Raw genomic sequence first — 16,666 nt, forward strand, 5'->3', positions numbered from 1 at the left:
GTTCTCTACCCGTTCAGGTACTCTGTTCTTTACCCGTTCAGGTACTCTGTTCTCTACCTGTTCAGGTACTCTGTTCTCTACCCGTTCAGGTTCTCTACCCGTTCAGGTACTCTGTTCTCTACCCGTTCAGGTTATCTGTTCTCTACCCGTTCAGGTTCTCTGTTCTTTACCCGTTCAGGTACTCTGTTCTCTACCCGTTCAGGTTCTCTGTTCTCTACCCGTTCAGGTACTCTGTTCTCTACCCGTTCAGGTACTCTGTTCTCTACCTGTTCAGGTACTCTGTTCTCTACCCGTTCAGGTTCTCTGTTCTCTACCCGTTCAGGTACTCTGTTTTCTACCCGTTCAGGTACTCTGTTCTTTACCCGTTCAGGGACTCTGTTCTCTACCCGTTCAGGTACTCTGTTCTCTACCCGTTCAGGTACTCTGTTCTCTACCCGTTCAGGTACTCTGTTCTCTACCCGTTCAGGTTCTCTACCAGTTCAGCTACTCTGTTCTCTACCCGTTCAGGTACTCTGTTCTCTACATGTTCAGGTACTCTGTTCTCTACATGTTCAGGTACTCTGTTCTCTACCCGTTCAGGTTCTCTGTTCTCTACCCGTTCAGGTACTCTGTTCTCTACCCGTTCAGGTACTCTGTTCTTTACCCGTTCAGGTACTCTGTTCTCTACCTGTTCAGGTACTCTGTTCTCTACCCGTTCAGGTACTCTGTTCTCTACCCGTTCAGGTTATCTGTTCTCTACCCGTTCAGGTTCTCTGTTCTTTACCCGTTCAGGTACTCTGTTCTCTACCCGTTCAGGTACTCTGTTCTCTACCCGTTCAGCTTCTCTGTTCTCTACCCGTTCAGGTACTCTTTTCTCTACCCGTTCAGGTACTCTGTTCTTTACCCGTTCAGGTACTCTGTTCTCTACCCGTTCAGGTTCTCTGTTCTTTACCCGTTCAGGTACTCTGTTCTCTACCAGTTCAGGTACTCTGTTCTCTATCCGTTCAGGTACTCTGTTCTCTATCCGTTCAGGTTCTCTGTTCTCTACCCGTTCAGGTACTCTGTTTTCTACCCGTTCAGGTACTCTGTTCTTTACCCGTTCAGGTACTCTGTTCTCTACCTGTTCTCTACCCGTTCAGGTACTCTGTTCTCTACCTGTTTAGGTTCTCTGTTCTCTACCCGTTCAGGTTCTCTGTTCTCTACATGTTCAGGTTCTCTGTTCTCTACCAGTTCAGGTACTCTGTTCTCTACCAGTTCAGGTACTCTGTTCTCTACCAGTTCAGGTACTCTGTTCTCTACTCTGTTCTCTACCTGTTCAGGTTCTCTGTTCTCTACCCGTTCAGGTACTCTGTTCTCTATCCGTTCAGGTACTCTGTTCTCCATCCGTTCAGGTTCTCTGTTCTCTACCCGTTCAGGTACTCTGTTCTCTATCCGTTCAGGTACTCTGTTCTCCATCCGTTCAGGTTCTCTGTTCTCTACCCGTTCAGGTACTCTGTTCTCTATCCGTTCAGGTACTCTGTTCTCTATCCTTTCAGGTTCTCTGTTCTCTACCCGTTCAGGTTCTCTGTTCTCTACATGTTCAGGTACTCTGTTCTCTACATGTTCAGGTACTCTGTTCTCTACCTGTTCAGGTACTCTGTTCTCTACCCGTTCAGGTACTCTGTTCTCTACCCGTTCAGGTACTCTGTTCCCTACATGTTCAGGTACTCTGTTCTCTACCCGTTCAGGTTCTCTACCAGTTCAGGTACTCTGTTCTCTACCCGTTCAGGTACTCTGTTCTCTACATGTTCAGGTACTCTGTTCTCTACATGTTCAGGTACTCTGTTCTCTACATGTTCAGGTACTCTGTTCTCTACCCGTTCAGGTTCTCTGTTCTCTACCCGTTCAGGTACTCTGTTCTCTACCCGTTCAGGTACTCTGTTCTTTACCCGTTCAGGTACTCTGTTCTCTACCTGTTCAGGTACTCTGTTCTCTACCCGTTCAGGTACTCTGTTCTCTACCTGTTCAGGTACTCTGTTCTCTACCCGTTCAGGTACTCTGTTCTCTACCCGTTCAGGTACTCTGTTCTCTACCCGTTCAGGTACTCTTTTCTCTACCCGTTCAGGTTCTCTACCCGTTCAGGTACTCTGTTCTCTACCCGTTCAGGTTATCTGTTCTCTACCCGTTCAGGTTCTCTGTTCTTTACCCGTTCAGGTACTCTGTTCTCTACCTGTTCAGGTACTCTGTTCTCTACCCGTTCAGGTTCTCTGTTCTCTACCCGTTCAGGTACTCTGTTTTCTACCCGTTCAGGTACTCTGTTCTTTACCCGTTCAGGGACTCTGTTCTCTACCCGTTCAGGTACTCTGTTCTCTACCCGTTCAGGTACTCTGTTCTCTACCCGTTCAGGTACTCTGTTCTCTACCCGTTCAGGTTCTCTACCAGTTCAGCTACTCTGTTCTCTACCCGTTCAGGTACTCTGTTCTCTACCCGTTCAGGTACTCTGTTCTCTACCCGTTCAGGTTCTCTACCAGTTCAGCTACTCTGTTCTCTACCCGTTCAGGTACTCTGTTCTCTACATGTCCAGGTACTCTGTTCTCTACATGTTCAGGTACTCTGTTCTCTACCCGTTCAGGTTCTCTGTTCTCTACCCGTTCAGGTACTCTGTTCTCTACCCGTTCAGGTACTCTGTTCTCTACCCGTTCAGGTACTCTGTTCTCTACCCGTTCAGGTACTCTGTTCTCTACCCGTTCAGGTACTCTGTTCTCTACCCGTTCAGGTTCTCTACCCGTTCAGGTACTCTGTTCTCTACCCGTTCAGGTTATCTGTTCTCTACCCGTTCAGGTTCTCTGTTCTTTACCCGTTCAGGTACTCTGTTCTCTACCCGTTCAGGTACTCAGTTCTCTACCCGTTCAGCTTCTCTGTTCTCTACCCGTTCAGGTACTCTGTTCTCTACCCGTTCAGGTTCTCTGTTCTTTACCCGTTCAGGTACTCTGTTCTCTACCAGTTCAGGTACTCTGTTCTCTATCCGTTCAGGTACTCTGTTCTCTATCCGTTCAGGTTCTCTGTTCTCTACCCGTTCAGGTACTCTGTTTTCTACCCGTTCAGGTACTCTGTTCTTTACCCGTTCAGGTACTCTGTTCTCTACCTGTTCTCTACCCGTTCAGGTACTCTGTTCTCTACCCGTTCAGGTACTCTGTTCTCTACCTGTTCAGGTTCTCTGTTCTCTACCCGTTCAGGTTCTCTGTTCTCTACATGTTCAGGTTCTCTGTTCTCTACCAGTTCAGTTACTCTGTTCTCTACCAGTTCAGGTACTCTGTTCTCTACCAGTTCAGGTACTCTGTTCTCTACTCTGTTCTCTACCTGTTCAGGTTCTCTGTTCTCTACCCGTTCAGGTTCTCTGTTCTCTACATGTTCAGGTTCTCTGTTCTCTATCCGTTCAGGTTCTCTGTTCTCTACATGTTCAGGTACTCTGTTCTCTACCCGTTTAGGTACTCTGTTCTTTACCCATTCAGGTTCTCTGTTCTCTACCCGTTCAGGTACTCTGTTCTCTATCCGTTCAGGTACTCTGTTCTCTATCCGTTCAGGTACTCTGTTCTCTATCCGTTCAGGTACTCTGTTCTCTATCCGTTCAGGTACTCTGTTCTCTATCCGTTCAGGTTCTCTGTTCTCTACCCGTTCAGGTACTCTGTTTTCTACCCGTTCAGGTACTCTGTTTTCTACCCGTTCAGGTTCTCTACCAGTTCAGGTACTCTGTTCTCTACCCGTTCAGGTACTCTGTTCTCTACATGTTCAGGTACTCTGTTCTCTACCCGTTCAGGTTCTCTGTTCTCTACCCGTTCAGGTACTCTGTTCTCTACCCGTTCAGGTACTCTGTTCTTTACCCGTTCAGGTACTCTGTTCTCTACCTGTTCAGGTACTCTGTTCTCTACCCAATCAGGTTCTCTACCCGTTCAGGTACTCTGTTCTCTACCCGTTCAGGTTATCTGTTCTCTACCCGTTCAGGTTCTCTGTTCTTTACCCGTTCAGGTACTCTGTTATCTACCCGTTCAGGTTCTCTGTTCTCTACCCGTTCAGGTACTCTGTTCTCTACCCGTTCAGGTACTCTGTTCTCTACCTGTTCAGGTACTCTGTTCTCTACCCGTTCAGGTTCTCTGTTCTCTACCCGTTCAGGTACTCTGTTTTCTACCCGTTCAGGTACTCTGTTCTCTACCCGTTCAGGTACTCTGTTCTCTACATGTTCAGGTACTCTGTTCTCTACCCGTTCAGGTTCTCTACCAGTTCAGGTACTCTGTTCTCTACCCGTTCAGGTACTCTGTTCTCTACATGTTCAGGTACTCTGTTCTCTACCCGTTCAGGTTCTCTGTTCTCTACCCGTTCAGGTACTCTGTTCTCTACCCGTTCAGGTACTCTGTTCTTTACCCGTTCAGGTACTCTGTTCTCTACCTGTTCAGGTACTCTGTTCTCTACCCGTTCAGGTTCTCTACCCGTTCAGGTACTCTGTTCTCTACCCGTTCAGGTTATCTGTTCTCTACCCGTTCAGGTTCTCTGTTCTTTACCCGTTCAGGTACTCTGTTCTCTACCCGTTCAGGTTCTCTGTTCTCTACCCGTTCAGGTACTCTGTTCTCTACCCGTTCAGGTACTCTGTTCTCTACCTGTTCAGGTACTCTGTTCTCTACCCGTTCAGGTTCTCTGTTCTCTACCCGTTCAGGTACTCTGTTTTCTACCCGTTCAGGTACTCTGTTCTTTACCCGTTCAGGTACTCTGTTCTCTACCCGTTCAGGTACTCTGTTCTCTACCCGTTCAGGTACTCTGTTCTCTACCCGTTCAGGTACTCTGTTCTCTACCCGTTCAGGTTCTCTACCAGTTCAGCTACTCTGTTCTCTACCCGTTCAGGTACTCTGTTCTCTACATGTTCAGGTACTCTGTTCTCTACATGTTCAGGTACTCTGTTCTCTACCCGTTCAGGTTCTCTGTTCTCTACCCGTTCAGGTACTCTGTTCTCTACCCGTTCAGGTACTCTGTTCTTTACCCGTTCAGGTACTCTGTTCTCTACCTGTTCAGGTACTCTGTTCTCTACCCGTTCAGGTACTCTGTTCTCTACCCGTTCAGGTACTCTGTTCTCTACCCGTTCAGGTTCTCTACCCGTTCAGGTACTCTGTTCTCTACCCGTTCAGGTTATCTGTTCTCTACCCGTTCAGGTTCTCTGTTCTTTACCCGTTCAGGTACTCTGTTCTCTACCCGTTCAGGTACTCTGTTCTCTACCCGTTCAGCTTCTCTGTTCTCTACCCGTTCAGGTACTCTGTTCTCTACCCGTTCAGGTACTCTTTTCTCTACCCGTTCAGGTACTCTGTTCTTTACCCGTTCAGGTACTCTGTTCTCTACCCGTTCAGGTTCTCTGTTCTTTACCCGTTCAGGTACTCTGTTCTCTACCAGTTCAGGTACTCTGTTCTCTATCCGTTCAGGTACTCTGTTCTCTATCCGTTCAGGTTCTCTGTTCTCTACCCGTTCAGGTACTCTGTTTTCTACCCGTTCAGGTACTCTGTTCTTTACCCGTTCAGGTACTCTGTTCTCTACCTGTTCTCTACCCGTTCAGGTACTCTGTTCTCTACCCGTTCAGGTACTCTGTTCTCTACCTGTTCAGGTTCTCTGTTCTCTACCCGTTCAGGTTCTCTGTTCTCTACATGTTCAGGTTCTCTGTTCTCTACCAGTTCAGGTACTCTGTTCTCTACCAGTTCAGGTACTCTGTTCTCTACCAGTTCAGGTACTCTGTTCTCTACTCTGTTCTCTACCTGTTCAGGTTCTCTGTTCTCTACCCGTTCAGGTACTCTGTTCTCTATCCGTTCAGGTACTCTGTTCTCTACTCTGTTCTCTACCTGTTCAGGTTCTCTGTTCTCTACCCGTTCAGGTACTCTGTTCTCTATCCGTTCAGGTACTCTGTTCTCCATCCGTTCAGGTTCTCTGTTCTCTACCCGTTCAGGTACTCTGTTCTCTATCCGTTCAGGTACTCTGTTCTCCATCCGTTCAGGTTCTCTGTTCTCTACCCGTTCAGGTACTCTGTTCTCTATCCGTTCAGGTACTCTGTTCTCTATCCTTTCAGGTACTCTGTTCTCTACCCGTTCAGGTACTCTGTTCTCTACATGTTCAGGTACTCTGTTCTCTACCCGTTCAGGTTCTCTGTTCTCTACCCGTTCAGGTACTCTGTTCTCTACCCGTTCAGGTACTCTTTTCTTTACCCGTTCAGGTACTCTGTTCTCTACCTGTTCAGGTACTCTGTTCTCTACCCGTTCAGGTACTCTGTTCTCTACCCGTTCAGGTACTCTGTTCTCTACCCGTTCAGGTACTCTGTTCTCTACCCGTTCAGGTACTCTGTTCTCTACCCGTTCAGGTACTCTGTTCTCTACCCGTTCAGGTTCTCTACCCGTTCAGGTACTCTGTTCTCTACCCGTTCAGGTTATCTGTTCTCTACCCGTTCAGGTTCTCTGTTCTTTACCCGTTCAGGTACTCTGTTCTCTACCCGTTCAGGTTCTCTGTTCTCTACCCGTTCAGGTACTCTGTTCTCTACCCGTTCAGGTACTCTGTTCTCTACCTGTTCAGGTACTCTGTTCTCTACCCGTTCAGGTTCTCTGTTCTCTACCCGTTCAGGTACTCTGTTTTCTACCCGTTCAGGTACTCTGTTCTTTACCCGTTCAGGTACTCTGTTCTCTACCCGTTCAGGTACTCTGTTCTCTACCCGTTCAGGTTCTCTACCAGTTCAGCTACTCTGTTCTCTACCCGTTCAGGTACTCTGTTCTCTACATGTCCAGGTACTCTGTTCTCTACATGTTCAGGTACTCTGTTCTCTACCCGTTCAGGTTCTCTGTTCTCTACCCGTTCAGGTACTCTGTTCTCTACCCGTTCAGCTTCTCTGTTCTCTACCCGTTCAGGTACTCTGTTCTCTACCCGTTCAGGTACTCTTTTCTCTACCCGTTCAGGTACTCTGTTCTTTACCCGTTTAGGTACTCTGTTCTCTACCCGTTCAGGTTCTCTGTTCTTTACCCGTTCAGGTACTCTGTTCTCTACCAGTTCAGGTACTCTGTTCTCTATCCGTTCAGGTACTCTGTTCTCTATCCGTTCAGGTTCTCTGTTCTCTACCCGTTCAGGTACTCTGTTTTCTACCCGTTCAGGTACTCTGTTCTTTACCCGTTCAGGTACTCTGTTCTCTACCTGTTCTCTACCCGTTCAGGTACTCTGTTCTCTACCCGTTCAGGTACTCTGTTCTCTACCTGTTCAGGTTCTCTGTTCTCTACCCGTTCAGGTTCTCTGTTCTCTACATGTTCAGGTTCTCTGTTCTCTACCAGTTCAGGTACTCTGTTCTCTACCAGTTCAGGTACTCTGTTCTCTACCAGTTCAGGTACTCTGTTCTCCATCCGTTCAGGTTCTCTGTTCTCTACCCGTTCAGGTACTCTGTTCTCTATCCGTTCAGGTACTCTGTTCTCCATCCGTTCAGGTTCTCTGTTCTCTACCCGTTCAGGTACTCTGTTCTCTATCCGTTCAGGTACTCTGTTCTCTATCCTTTCAGGTTCTCTGTTCTCTACCCGTTCAGGTTTTCTGTTCTCTACATGTTCAGGTACTCTGTTCTCTACATGTTCAGGTACTCTGTTCTCTACCTGTTCAGGTACTCTGTTCTCTACCCGTTCAGGTACTCTGTTCTCTACCCGTTCAGGTACTCTGTTCTCTACATGTTCAGGTACTCTGTTCTCTACCCGTTCAGGTTCTCTACCAGTTCAGGTACTCTGTTCTCTACCCGTTCAGGTACTCTGTTCTCTACATGTTCAGGTACTCTGTTCTCTACCCGTTCAGGTTCTCTGTTCTCTACCCGTTCAGGTACTCTGTTCTCTACCCGTTCAGGTACTCTGTTCTTTACCCGTTCAGGTACTCTGTTCTCTACCTGTTCAGGTACTCTGTTCTCTACCCGTTCAGGTACTCTGTTCTCTACCTGTTCAGGTACTCTGTTCTCTACCCGTTCAGGTACTCTGTTCTCTACCCGTTCAGGTACTCTGTTCTCTACCCGTTCAGGTACTCTGTTCTCTACCCGTTCAGGTTATCTGTTCTCTACCCGTTCAGGTTCTCTGTTCTTTACCCGTTCAGGTACTCTGTTCTCTACCCGTTCAGGTTCTCTGTTCTCTACCCGTTCAGGTACTCTGTTCTCTACCCGTTCAGGTACTCTGTTCTCTACCCGTTCAGGTACTCTGTTCTCTACCCGTTCAGGTTCTCTGTTCTCTACCCGTTCAGGTACTCTGTTTTCTACCCGTTCAGGTACTCTGTTCTTTACCCGTTCAGGTACTCTGTTCTCTACCCGTTCAGGTACTCTGTTCTCTACCCGTTCAGGTTCTCTACCAGTTCAGCTACTCTGTTCTCTACCCGTTCAGGTACTCTGTTCTCTACATGTCCAGGTACTCTGTTCTCTACATGTTCAGGTACTCTTTTCTCTACCCGTTCAGGTTCTCTGTTCTCTACCCGTTCAGGTACTCTGTTCTCTACCCGTTCAGGTACTCTGTTCTCTACCCGTTCAGGTACTCTGTTCTCTACCCGTTCAGGTACTCTGTTCTCTACCCGTTCAGGTACTCTGTTCTCTACCCGTTCAGGTACTCTGTTCTCTACCCGTTCAGGTACTCTGTTCTCTACCCGTTCAGGTTCTCTACCCGTTCAGGTACTCTGTTCTCTACCCGTTCAGGTTATCTGTTCTCTACCCGTTCAGGTTCTCTGTTCTTTACCCGTTCAGGTACTCTGTTCTCTACCCGTTCAGGTACTCTGTTCTCTACCCGTTCAGCTTCTCTGTTCTCTACCCGTTCAGGTACTCTGTTCTCTACCCGTTCAGGTTCTCTGTTCTTTACCCGTTCAGGTACTCTGTTCTCTACCAGTTCAGGTACTCTGTTCTCTATCCGTTCAGGTACTCTGTTCTCTATCCTTTCAGGTTCTCTGTTCTCTACCCGTTCAGGTACTCTGTTTTCTACCCGTTCAGGTACTCTGTTCTTTACCCGTTCAGGTACTCTGTTCTCTACCTGTTCTCTACCCGTTCAGGTACTCTGTTCTCTACCCGTTCAGGTACTCTGTTCTCTACCTGTTCAGGTTCTCTGTTCTCTACCCGTTCAGGTTCTCTGTTCTCTACATGTTCAGGTTCTCTGTTCTCTACCAGTTCAGGTACTCTGTTCTCTACCAGTTCAGGTACTCTGTTCTCTACCAGTTCAGGTACTCTGTTCTCTACTCTGTTCTCTACCTGTTCAGGTTCTCTGTTCTCTACCCGTTCAGGTTCTCTGTTCTCTACATGTTCAGGTTCTCTGTTCTCTATCCATTCAGGTACTCTGTTCTCTACCCGTTCAGGTTCTCTGTTCTCTACCAGTTCAGGTACTCTGTTCTCTACCAGTTCAGGTACTCTGTTCTCTACCCGTTCAGGTTCTCTGTTCTCTATCCGTTCAGGTTCTCTGTTCTCTACATGTTCAGGTACTCTGTTCTCTATCCGTTCAGGTTCTCTGTTCTCTACCCGTTCAGGTTCTCTGTTCTCTACCTGTTCAGGTACTCTGTTCTCTACATGGTCAGGTACTCTGTTCTCTGTTCTCTACCCGTTCAGGTTCTCTGTTCTCTACCCGTTCAGGTACTCTGTTCTCTACCAGTTCAGGTACTCTGTTCTCTACCAGTTCAGGTACTCTGTTCTCTACCCGTTCAGGTTCTCTGTTCTCTATCCGTTCAGGTTCTCTGTTCTCTACATGTTCAGGTACTCTGTTCTCTATCCATTCAGGTACTCTGTTCTCTATCCGTTCAGGTTCTCTGTTCTCTACCCGTTCAGGTTCTCTGTTCTCTACCTGTTCAGGTACTCTGTTCTCTACATGGTCAGGTACTCTGTTCTCTGTTCTCTACCCGTTCAGGTTCTCTGTTCTCTACCCGTTCAGGTTCTCTGTTCTCTACCTGTTCAGGTACTCTGTTCCCTACCCGTTCAGGTACTCTGTTCTCTACCAGTTCAGGTACTCTGTTCTCTACCAGTTCAGGTACTCTGTTCTCTACCAGTTCAGGTACTCTGTTCTCTACCCGTTCAGGTTCTCTGTTCTCTACCTGTTCAGGTTCTCTGTAGACCTCTTCCCTGTGGATCTGGTCTCAGTGGGTGTCTGATAGAGAAACAAACCTTGCTGTTCTTCCCCTTCTTCCTGTTCCTCCTCCACAAACAGAACATGAGGTGAGGAGAGAGTGCGGTCGTTGTTCTTCAATCCACAGGTGTAGTTCCCAGAATCCTTTGCAGTCAGAGTGCCGAGGTGGAGGGCGGGGCCAGTGAAGTGGAGGGCGTGGCCATCTCTGTACCAGGTGACCTCCAGGTGGTGGAAGGTGCACGTTGTGGTGCAGTTCAGGGTGACTGCTCCACCTCTTTTAAACGCTCCGTCACTGGAGCTTCGGATCTTCATCTGAGTTCCCTCTAAAGGTTTGAAATCAGATTTCTTAATCAATTGTCTTTTTTCCTCCCAATATAATTTAAAAAAAATGATTGAGCATTGATCAGCAGAATGAATAAGAGTACTCGTATGAATACAGTCGTTATAGTAGGTCCTGTGGTTATGTTATTGCCTTTATTATTCTTGATCACGTGATGATCTTACCAACGACGGTGACTCTCACTCCTGGTGGGCCAGTAAAACTCGCTCCTTGTTCATCAGCTTCCATTCTGAAGCGAAGAGTTGCGAAGTCTTCCATTCGTACATCTGTGATCTGTAGACTACAGTTTCCCTTCTTGTCTCCCAGGTATCTGTAACGAGGGTTGTTGTTGTTGTTGTTTTCTTCACTGTCGTACACAGACGGAGTCGTGCCATGACAGATCTCATGGTTCTGGCACCAAAGGACTCTGGTGATCTCCACTAAAACATCTCCATCCTGCAGGAAGGACTTCTGTGGTGTGAAGGTGCAGAGGAGGCTGACAGAAGATCCTCTGACTGCACAGACTGGAGCTGGATAGTTCACATGTTGACTGACAGCAGCTGGAAGAGATGAGAGGAGAGGAGACGAGAGGAGATATATATATATATATATATATATATATATAGTTATATATATATATAGTTATATATACGGCATGTGTATAACAATATGAATATATATAAATACATGTTTGTATGTTTTTAACCACACGTTACTTTTTAACTGCAATGATTATACCTGTGTCCTCATATTGTATTTTATATCCTGTTGTTGTATTTGTTGCTATATGGACTCATTTGTCCGAAATAAAAGAAATATATATGATATGAATACATAGAACTATATCTGAATATATGATATGAATACTGTGGCATCACAAGGGGACAGGTAGTGGAGGGGCGATACAAAATGGTCGCCAGTGCAAGAACTACATCTCCCAGCCTGCCTCACCGCTCACCCAGCTGCAGCTGCTTAAGGCACCTGATTGAGGCAGGGCTGGGAGACTTAAGGGAGAGCACCTGGGAAGGAGAAGGGAGAGCGGAAGGTGAACCCACGAGCACCTGGAAGAGGACGACAAGGAAGAGGACCTCGTAGCTTGGAGTCACCAGGATTGAGTTTTGTTTGGTTAATTACCCGCATTCTCCACCACCTGTAGTGTCACGGGCTGTCGCTAGGACAGGCTAGCCTGGGGCGGTGCAAAAAGAGAGCTGGACACAGGCACGTCCGAGGGTATTTAACAAAAAGTAAGGTTTATTTCCCATCCCACCAGCAAGGTAACGTCCAAAAACAACAAAGTATCAAAAAAGGTCCAGTTAGCCAACACAAAACATCCCGGAGGAGAAAGTGGTTAATTAACCAAAAACAACTCAATCCTGGTGAATCCAGACTACGAGGTCCTCTTCCTTGTCGTCCTCTTCCAGGTGCTCGTGGGTTCACCTTCCGCTCTCCCTTCTCCTTCCCAGGTGCTCTCTCTTAAGTCTTCCAGCCCTGCCTCAATCAGGTGCCTTAAGCAGCTGCAGCTGGGTGAGCGTGGGGGAAGGTTGGGAGATGTAGTTCTTGCACTGGTGGCCATTTTGTAGCGCCCCTCCACTACCTGTCCCCTTGTGATGCCACAATACATATAACTATATCTGAATATATGATATGAATACATAGAACTATGAATACATAGAACTATATCTGAATATATGATATGAATACATAGAACTATGAATACATAGAACTATATCTGAATATATCTGAATATATGAAATGAATACATAGAACTATATCTGAATATATCTGAATATATGATATGAATACATAGAACTATGAATACATAGAACTATATCTGAATATATCTGAATATATGAAATGAATACATAGAACTATATCTGAATATATCTGAATATATGATATGAATACATAGAACTATGAATACATAGAACTATATCTGAATATATCTGAATATATGATATGAATACATAGAACTATGAATACATAGAACTATATCTGAATATATCTGAATATATGAAATGAATACATAGAACTATATCTGAATATATCTGAATATATGAAATGAATACATAGAACTATATCTGAATATATCTGAATATATGAAATGAATACATAGAACTATATCTGAACATATCTGAATATATGATATGAATACATAGAACTATGAATACATAGAACTATATCTGAATATATCTGAATATATGATATGAATACATAGAACTATATCTGAATATATGATATGAATACATAGAATTATGAATACATAGAACTATATCTGAATATATGATATGAATATACAGTATATAACTCTATACTGTCTGTCGGGGTTATACATTAATTAATATGACTAGAACATCGTCACACAGCATCAGAATACATCTTCATGTAATTATTGTCAGATATATTGTTTCCATATGTGATTTTATAAATCTGGTTATTTAAACAGTGATTTATTATCAGCTGCTCTTCCTTAATGTGTTTTAACTGTTACTTATAGTCTGAATTATGACTTTAACATGTGTATTATTATGATTTAGTTTGATGTTCTTTAGACACAACACAGTTGATCCAAAGTGATTGACAGCTCACAAAGAGAACATCAAATAAAATAGAGAAATAATGTCACTTAAATACCTCAGACCTGTAACTGAGACTAGTACATTAATACATGAATCATAGTGCGTGTGATCCTCAGGACAGAGGTTTGTTGTTGTTTACATGGAGAAGGAGAGAGAAATGAAAATAGGACAAAGGAGAGAACCGAACCTGCCAGAAGGAACACGAAGCCACACAGAACCATCCTTAGTTTCCTCTGAAGGGTCTCTGTTGTTCTACCCGACGGAGCTGAGTGTGGAACTACCGACCACTTGGCTCACTTCTCACTTCCTCCTATCTCTCTTCTTTCCGAGAACTCTTCTTTCACCACCGTCTCTGAACCACAAGGTTGTTTTACGACTTCCCCAAGAACACCGGTTTCCCTCGACCTCCTCCTTGTTTATTCCTTCTTCTTTTTACACATTTATACAGAAACCTAATGGACTTTGTATTCTTATTTATTCTTTGTGTGTTTATCCTGGAACAGAGAATAAGCTTTGTTGTGACTCTTCAGCACCTGAACGTCCCCATCAAACACACAACCCACGACCTTCGACCTTCTATCCTCGACCCACGACCTCATGGAGCTCTAGCACAAGTTCAGACAGAAAGACCGGACCCCTCGGCCCGCATCTATTCCTCACATGTCTGCCAATCATTCCTCACGCATGTGTAACCTCTATGAGAACCATAAGGTCATCCAGGTAGCATACCAGGCTTGTGAAGTTCTTATCGCCAAAGATGGACATCATCATTCGCATGAAGGTGGCAGGACTGTTCGTCAGGCCCTGGGGCCTCCTGTTATACTCATGGAGACCGAACGGGGAGGAAACGCTGTGTATTTCTTGTCGTCCTCGTGCATTCTGACATTGTAGAACCCTGATGTGAGGTCCATTGTGGAGAAGAACACATTGCCACCAAGTGCAGCCAGGGCGTCTGTCTGATGAGGCAACGGATGAGCGTCTTTCACTGTTCTTGCGTTCAACAACCTGAAGTCATTGCAGATGCGAAGATCACCAGTCAGCTTGACAACCAGGACGAGGGGAGATGAATACTCGTCTGAGATTTACGAATTATTCCTAATTCCTCCATCTCATTCAGGGCTGTACGGTGGGACCCGTCGGTATGGAGATCTGAAGGGCTTGTCATCCACTAAGCGGATTCTGTGGACAAAATCTGCCGCCTCACCACAGTCCATTTCATGTCTAGAAAATGTCGACTCATACTGCTCAATGAGCCGCAGCAGCTTATCCTTCCACTCAAGAGAAACTTCACAAGATGAGAGGTCCACATCCTGCAGGCCCATGTCACTAAGGCTCACCTTGGTACCGGTGGTGAGCTCTGTGTGTATTGCACACTGGATTGGATGCGATCTGGTTCTTGTAAGTCCTGCACAGAACGACAGGGGGAAACATCTGCAACCTTTGCATTCCTTTTAATGGTGAGGGGCTTCTCAGTAGGATTGACTATTTTAACTGGAACCCAGTTAATAAGGAAGTAACAACTCTCCCCACCAAAATGTGTGCAGGCCTTGGACTGAGTGGGTTCGATGAGGACCGTATCCCCACTGCAGGATGTCTAGCCCACACTAAATGTCCAGACATCGGCTGTGATGCATCTTTTGAGTCTAGCCGTGCCGATTCTGCTTGGCATCGCACCGCCTTCCCATCCATCCGAGTAGGACAGCAGGGATGCTAAATGGGGCAACTCATCATTTGAAGCACTGTTCGTTGGAGGCATGATGTTTTGGCCACTAACAGTCTCTTTTATCTGTGGTATGAGCCACTTGATGGCACAACTAGAACAGGAATGATCACCCTATAGCCATAAACTGATGCAGTGAGGTCATACATGGCGGAAGGTGTGACAAGGTGACCCCCACAGCCAACAATGACAAAAACTCAGCTGATTTCTTTTCGACGTTAGGGATGCACTGTGAACGTTTTGTGGCAGATGTCTCACTTATAGTGCATGCCATAGATCCACAGTCTACTAATGCTCTGAGGACACGCCCACCATCAGTAGTCATCTGTGTAGAATAGGCTGTCAGTCTTTGAGAGTCTGTGTTTGACAATCAATGTTTTTTGTGGCTGTGCTGCTGTAGGTGTGACACATTGGTTCCTGATCCCGTCTTTCAGGATATCGGTCTGCTGTTCTGCAAGGCTCAACCTTAGAAAACTCTCAGATGATCAGGACCGTCCTTTTCCTCTCAGCTGTTTATGAACCAGGCCCCAACTTCACTGATCTCACTGCTCCTCTACCTGGACTCATTCACAGGTTAGAACAAGATGTTCTACTACTATACTATTACTACTATAACTACTATACTACTACTACTATAACTACTATAACTACTACTACTATAACTACTATACTACTACTACTATAACTACTATAACTATTACTACTATAACTACTATACTACTACTACTATAACTACTATAACTACTACTACTATAACTACTATACTACTACTACTATAACTACTATACTACTACTACTATAACTACTATAACTACTACTACTATAACTACTATACTACTACTACTATAACTACTATACTACTACTACTATAACTACTATACTACTACTACTATAACTACTACTACTATAACTACTATACTACTACTACTATAACTACTATACTACTACTACTATAACTACTATACTACTACTACTATAACTACTACTACTATAACTACTATACTACTACTACTATAACTACTATACTACTACTACTATAACTACTACTACTATAACTACTATACTACTACTACTATAACTACTATACTACTACTACTATAACTACTATACTACTATAACTACTATACTACTACTACTATAACTACTATACTATAACTACTATACAACTACTACTATAACTACTATACTACTACTACTATAACTACTATACTACTACTACTATAACTACTATACTACTACTACTACCACTACTACTACTATAACTACTATACTACTACTACTATAACTACTATACTACTACTACTATAACTACTATACTACTACTACTACCACTACTACTACTATAACTACTATACTACTACTACTACCACTACTACTACTACTACTGCTACTACTACTACTATAACTACTATACTACTACTGCTACTACTACTACTACTACCACTACTACTACTATAACTACTATACTACTACTACTACCACTACTACTACTATAACTACTATACTACTACTACTATAACTACTATACTACTACTACTACTACTACTACTATACTACCACTACTACTACTATAACTACTATACTACCTCAAGGTTCTAACGTCTCTAAAGACCTATTGCAGATCTATTTTCAGAGGATCCACCGATCAAGGTCTCTAAAGACAAGTCTCGTCATGTCCGGCGGCAGCAGAACTGTGGACGATGTGAAGAGCTTCCTCAAGTCCTGCCAAGGAGCCAATTCACAGGAATGGATGAAGTTCTACGACGGCTGGGCAGAGAGCTACGAACAGGTTAGTGGAGAAGCTCCTGTTTCAGGTCTGATGGAGCCTTCAGGGAAACGACTACAAATCAGTCAAACTCACATTCCCTGACAGCTTTAGAAACATGTCTGACCACGTCCAGCAACTTTGGTTAGTTTGGATTCACAGAAATGTGGGAAAACAAACTGTTTGTCAGCTATACATGTAAATCATCTG

General features: G+C 44.8%; 1 protein-coding gene across 12 annotated transcripts in view; it reads right to left on the bottom strand.

Moving 5' to 3' along the window:
- pnp4b (purine nucleoside phosphorylase 4b) overlaps nt 1-13,366 on the bottom strand; it is a 392,972-nt gene extending 379,606 nt beyond the window's left edge. For 4 of the 12 annotated variants that reach the window (XM_034554003.1, XM_034554006.1, XM_034554004.1 and 1 more), the window contains exons 1-3: nt 13,159-13,330; nt 10,581-10,955; nt 10,115-10,399 (exon numbers count right to left, since the gene is read on the bottom strand). In XM_034554003.1, coding sequence (XP_034409894.1) covers nt 10,115-10,399; nt 10,581-10,955; nt 13,159-13,192 — 694 coding nt within the window. In that variant the 5' untranslated portion in view covers nt 13,193-13,330. Of the gene's footprint in view, nt 1-10,114; nt 10,400-10,580; nt 10,956-13,158 lie in introns of all 12 variants that reach the window. The other 8 variants (XM_034553999.1, XM_034554000.1, XM_034553998.1 and 5 more) reach the window with 4 other exon arrangements.
- Between the last annotated feature and the right edge of the window lie 3,300 nt (nt 13,367-16,666).

The sequence above is a fragment of the Cyclopterus lumpus genome, chromosome 16 (genome assembly GCF_009769545.1).
Source record: "Cyclopterus lumpus isolate fCycLum1 chromosome 16, fCycLum1.pri, whole genome shotgun sequence".
NCBI classification, from domain to species: Eukaryota; Metazoa; Chordata; class Actinopteri; order Perciformes; family Cyclopteridae; genus Cyclopterus; species Cyclopterus lumpus.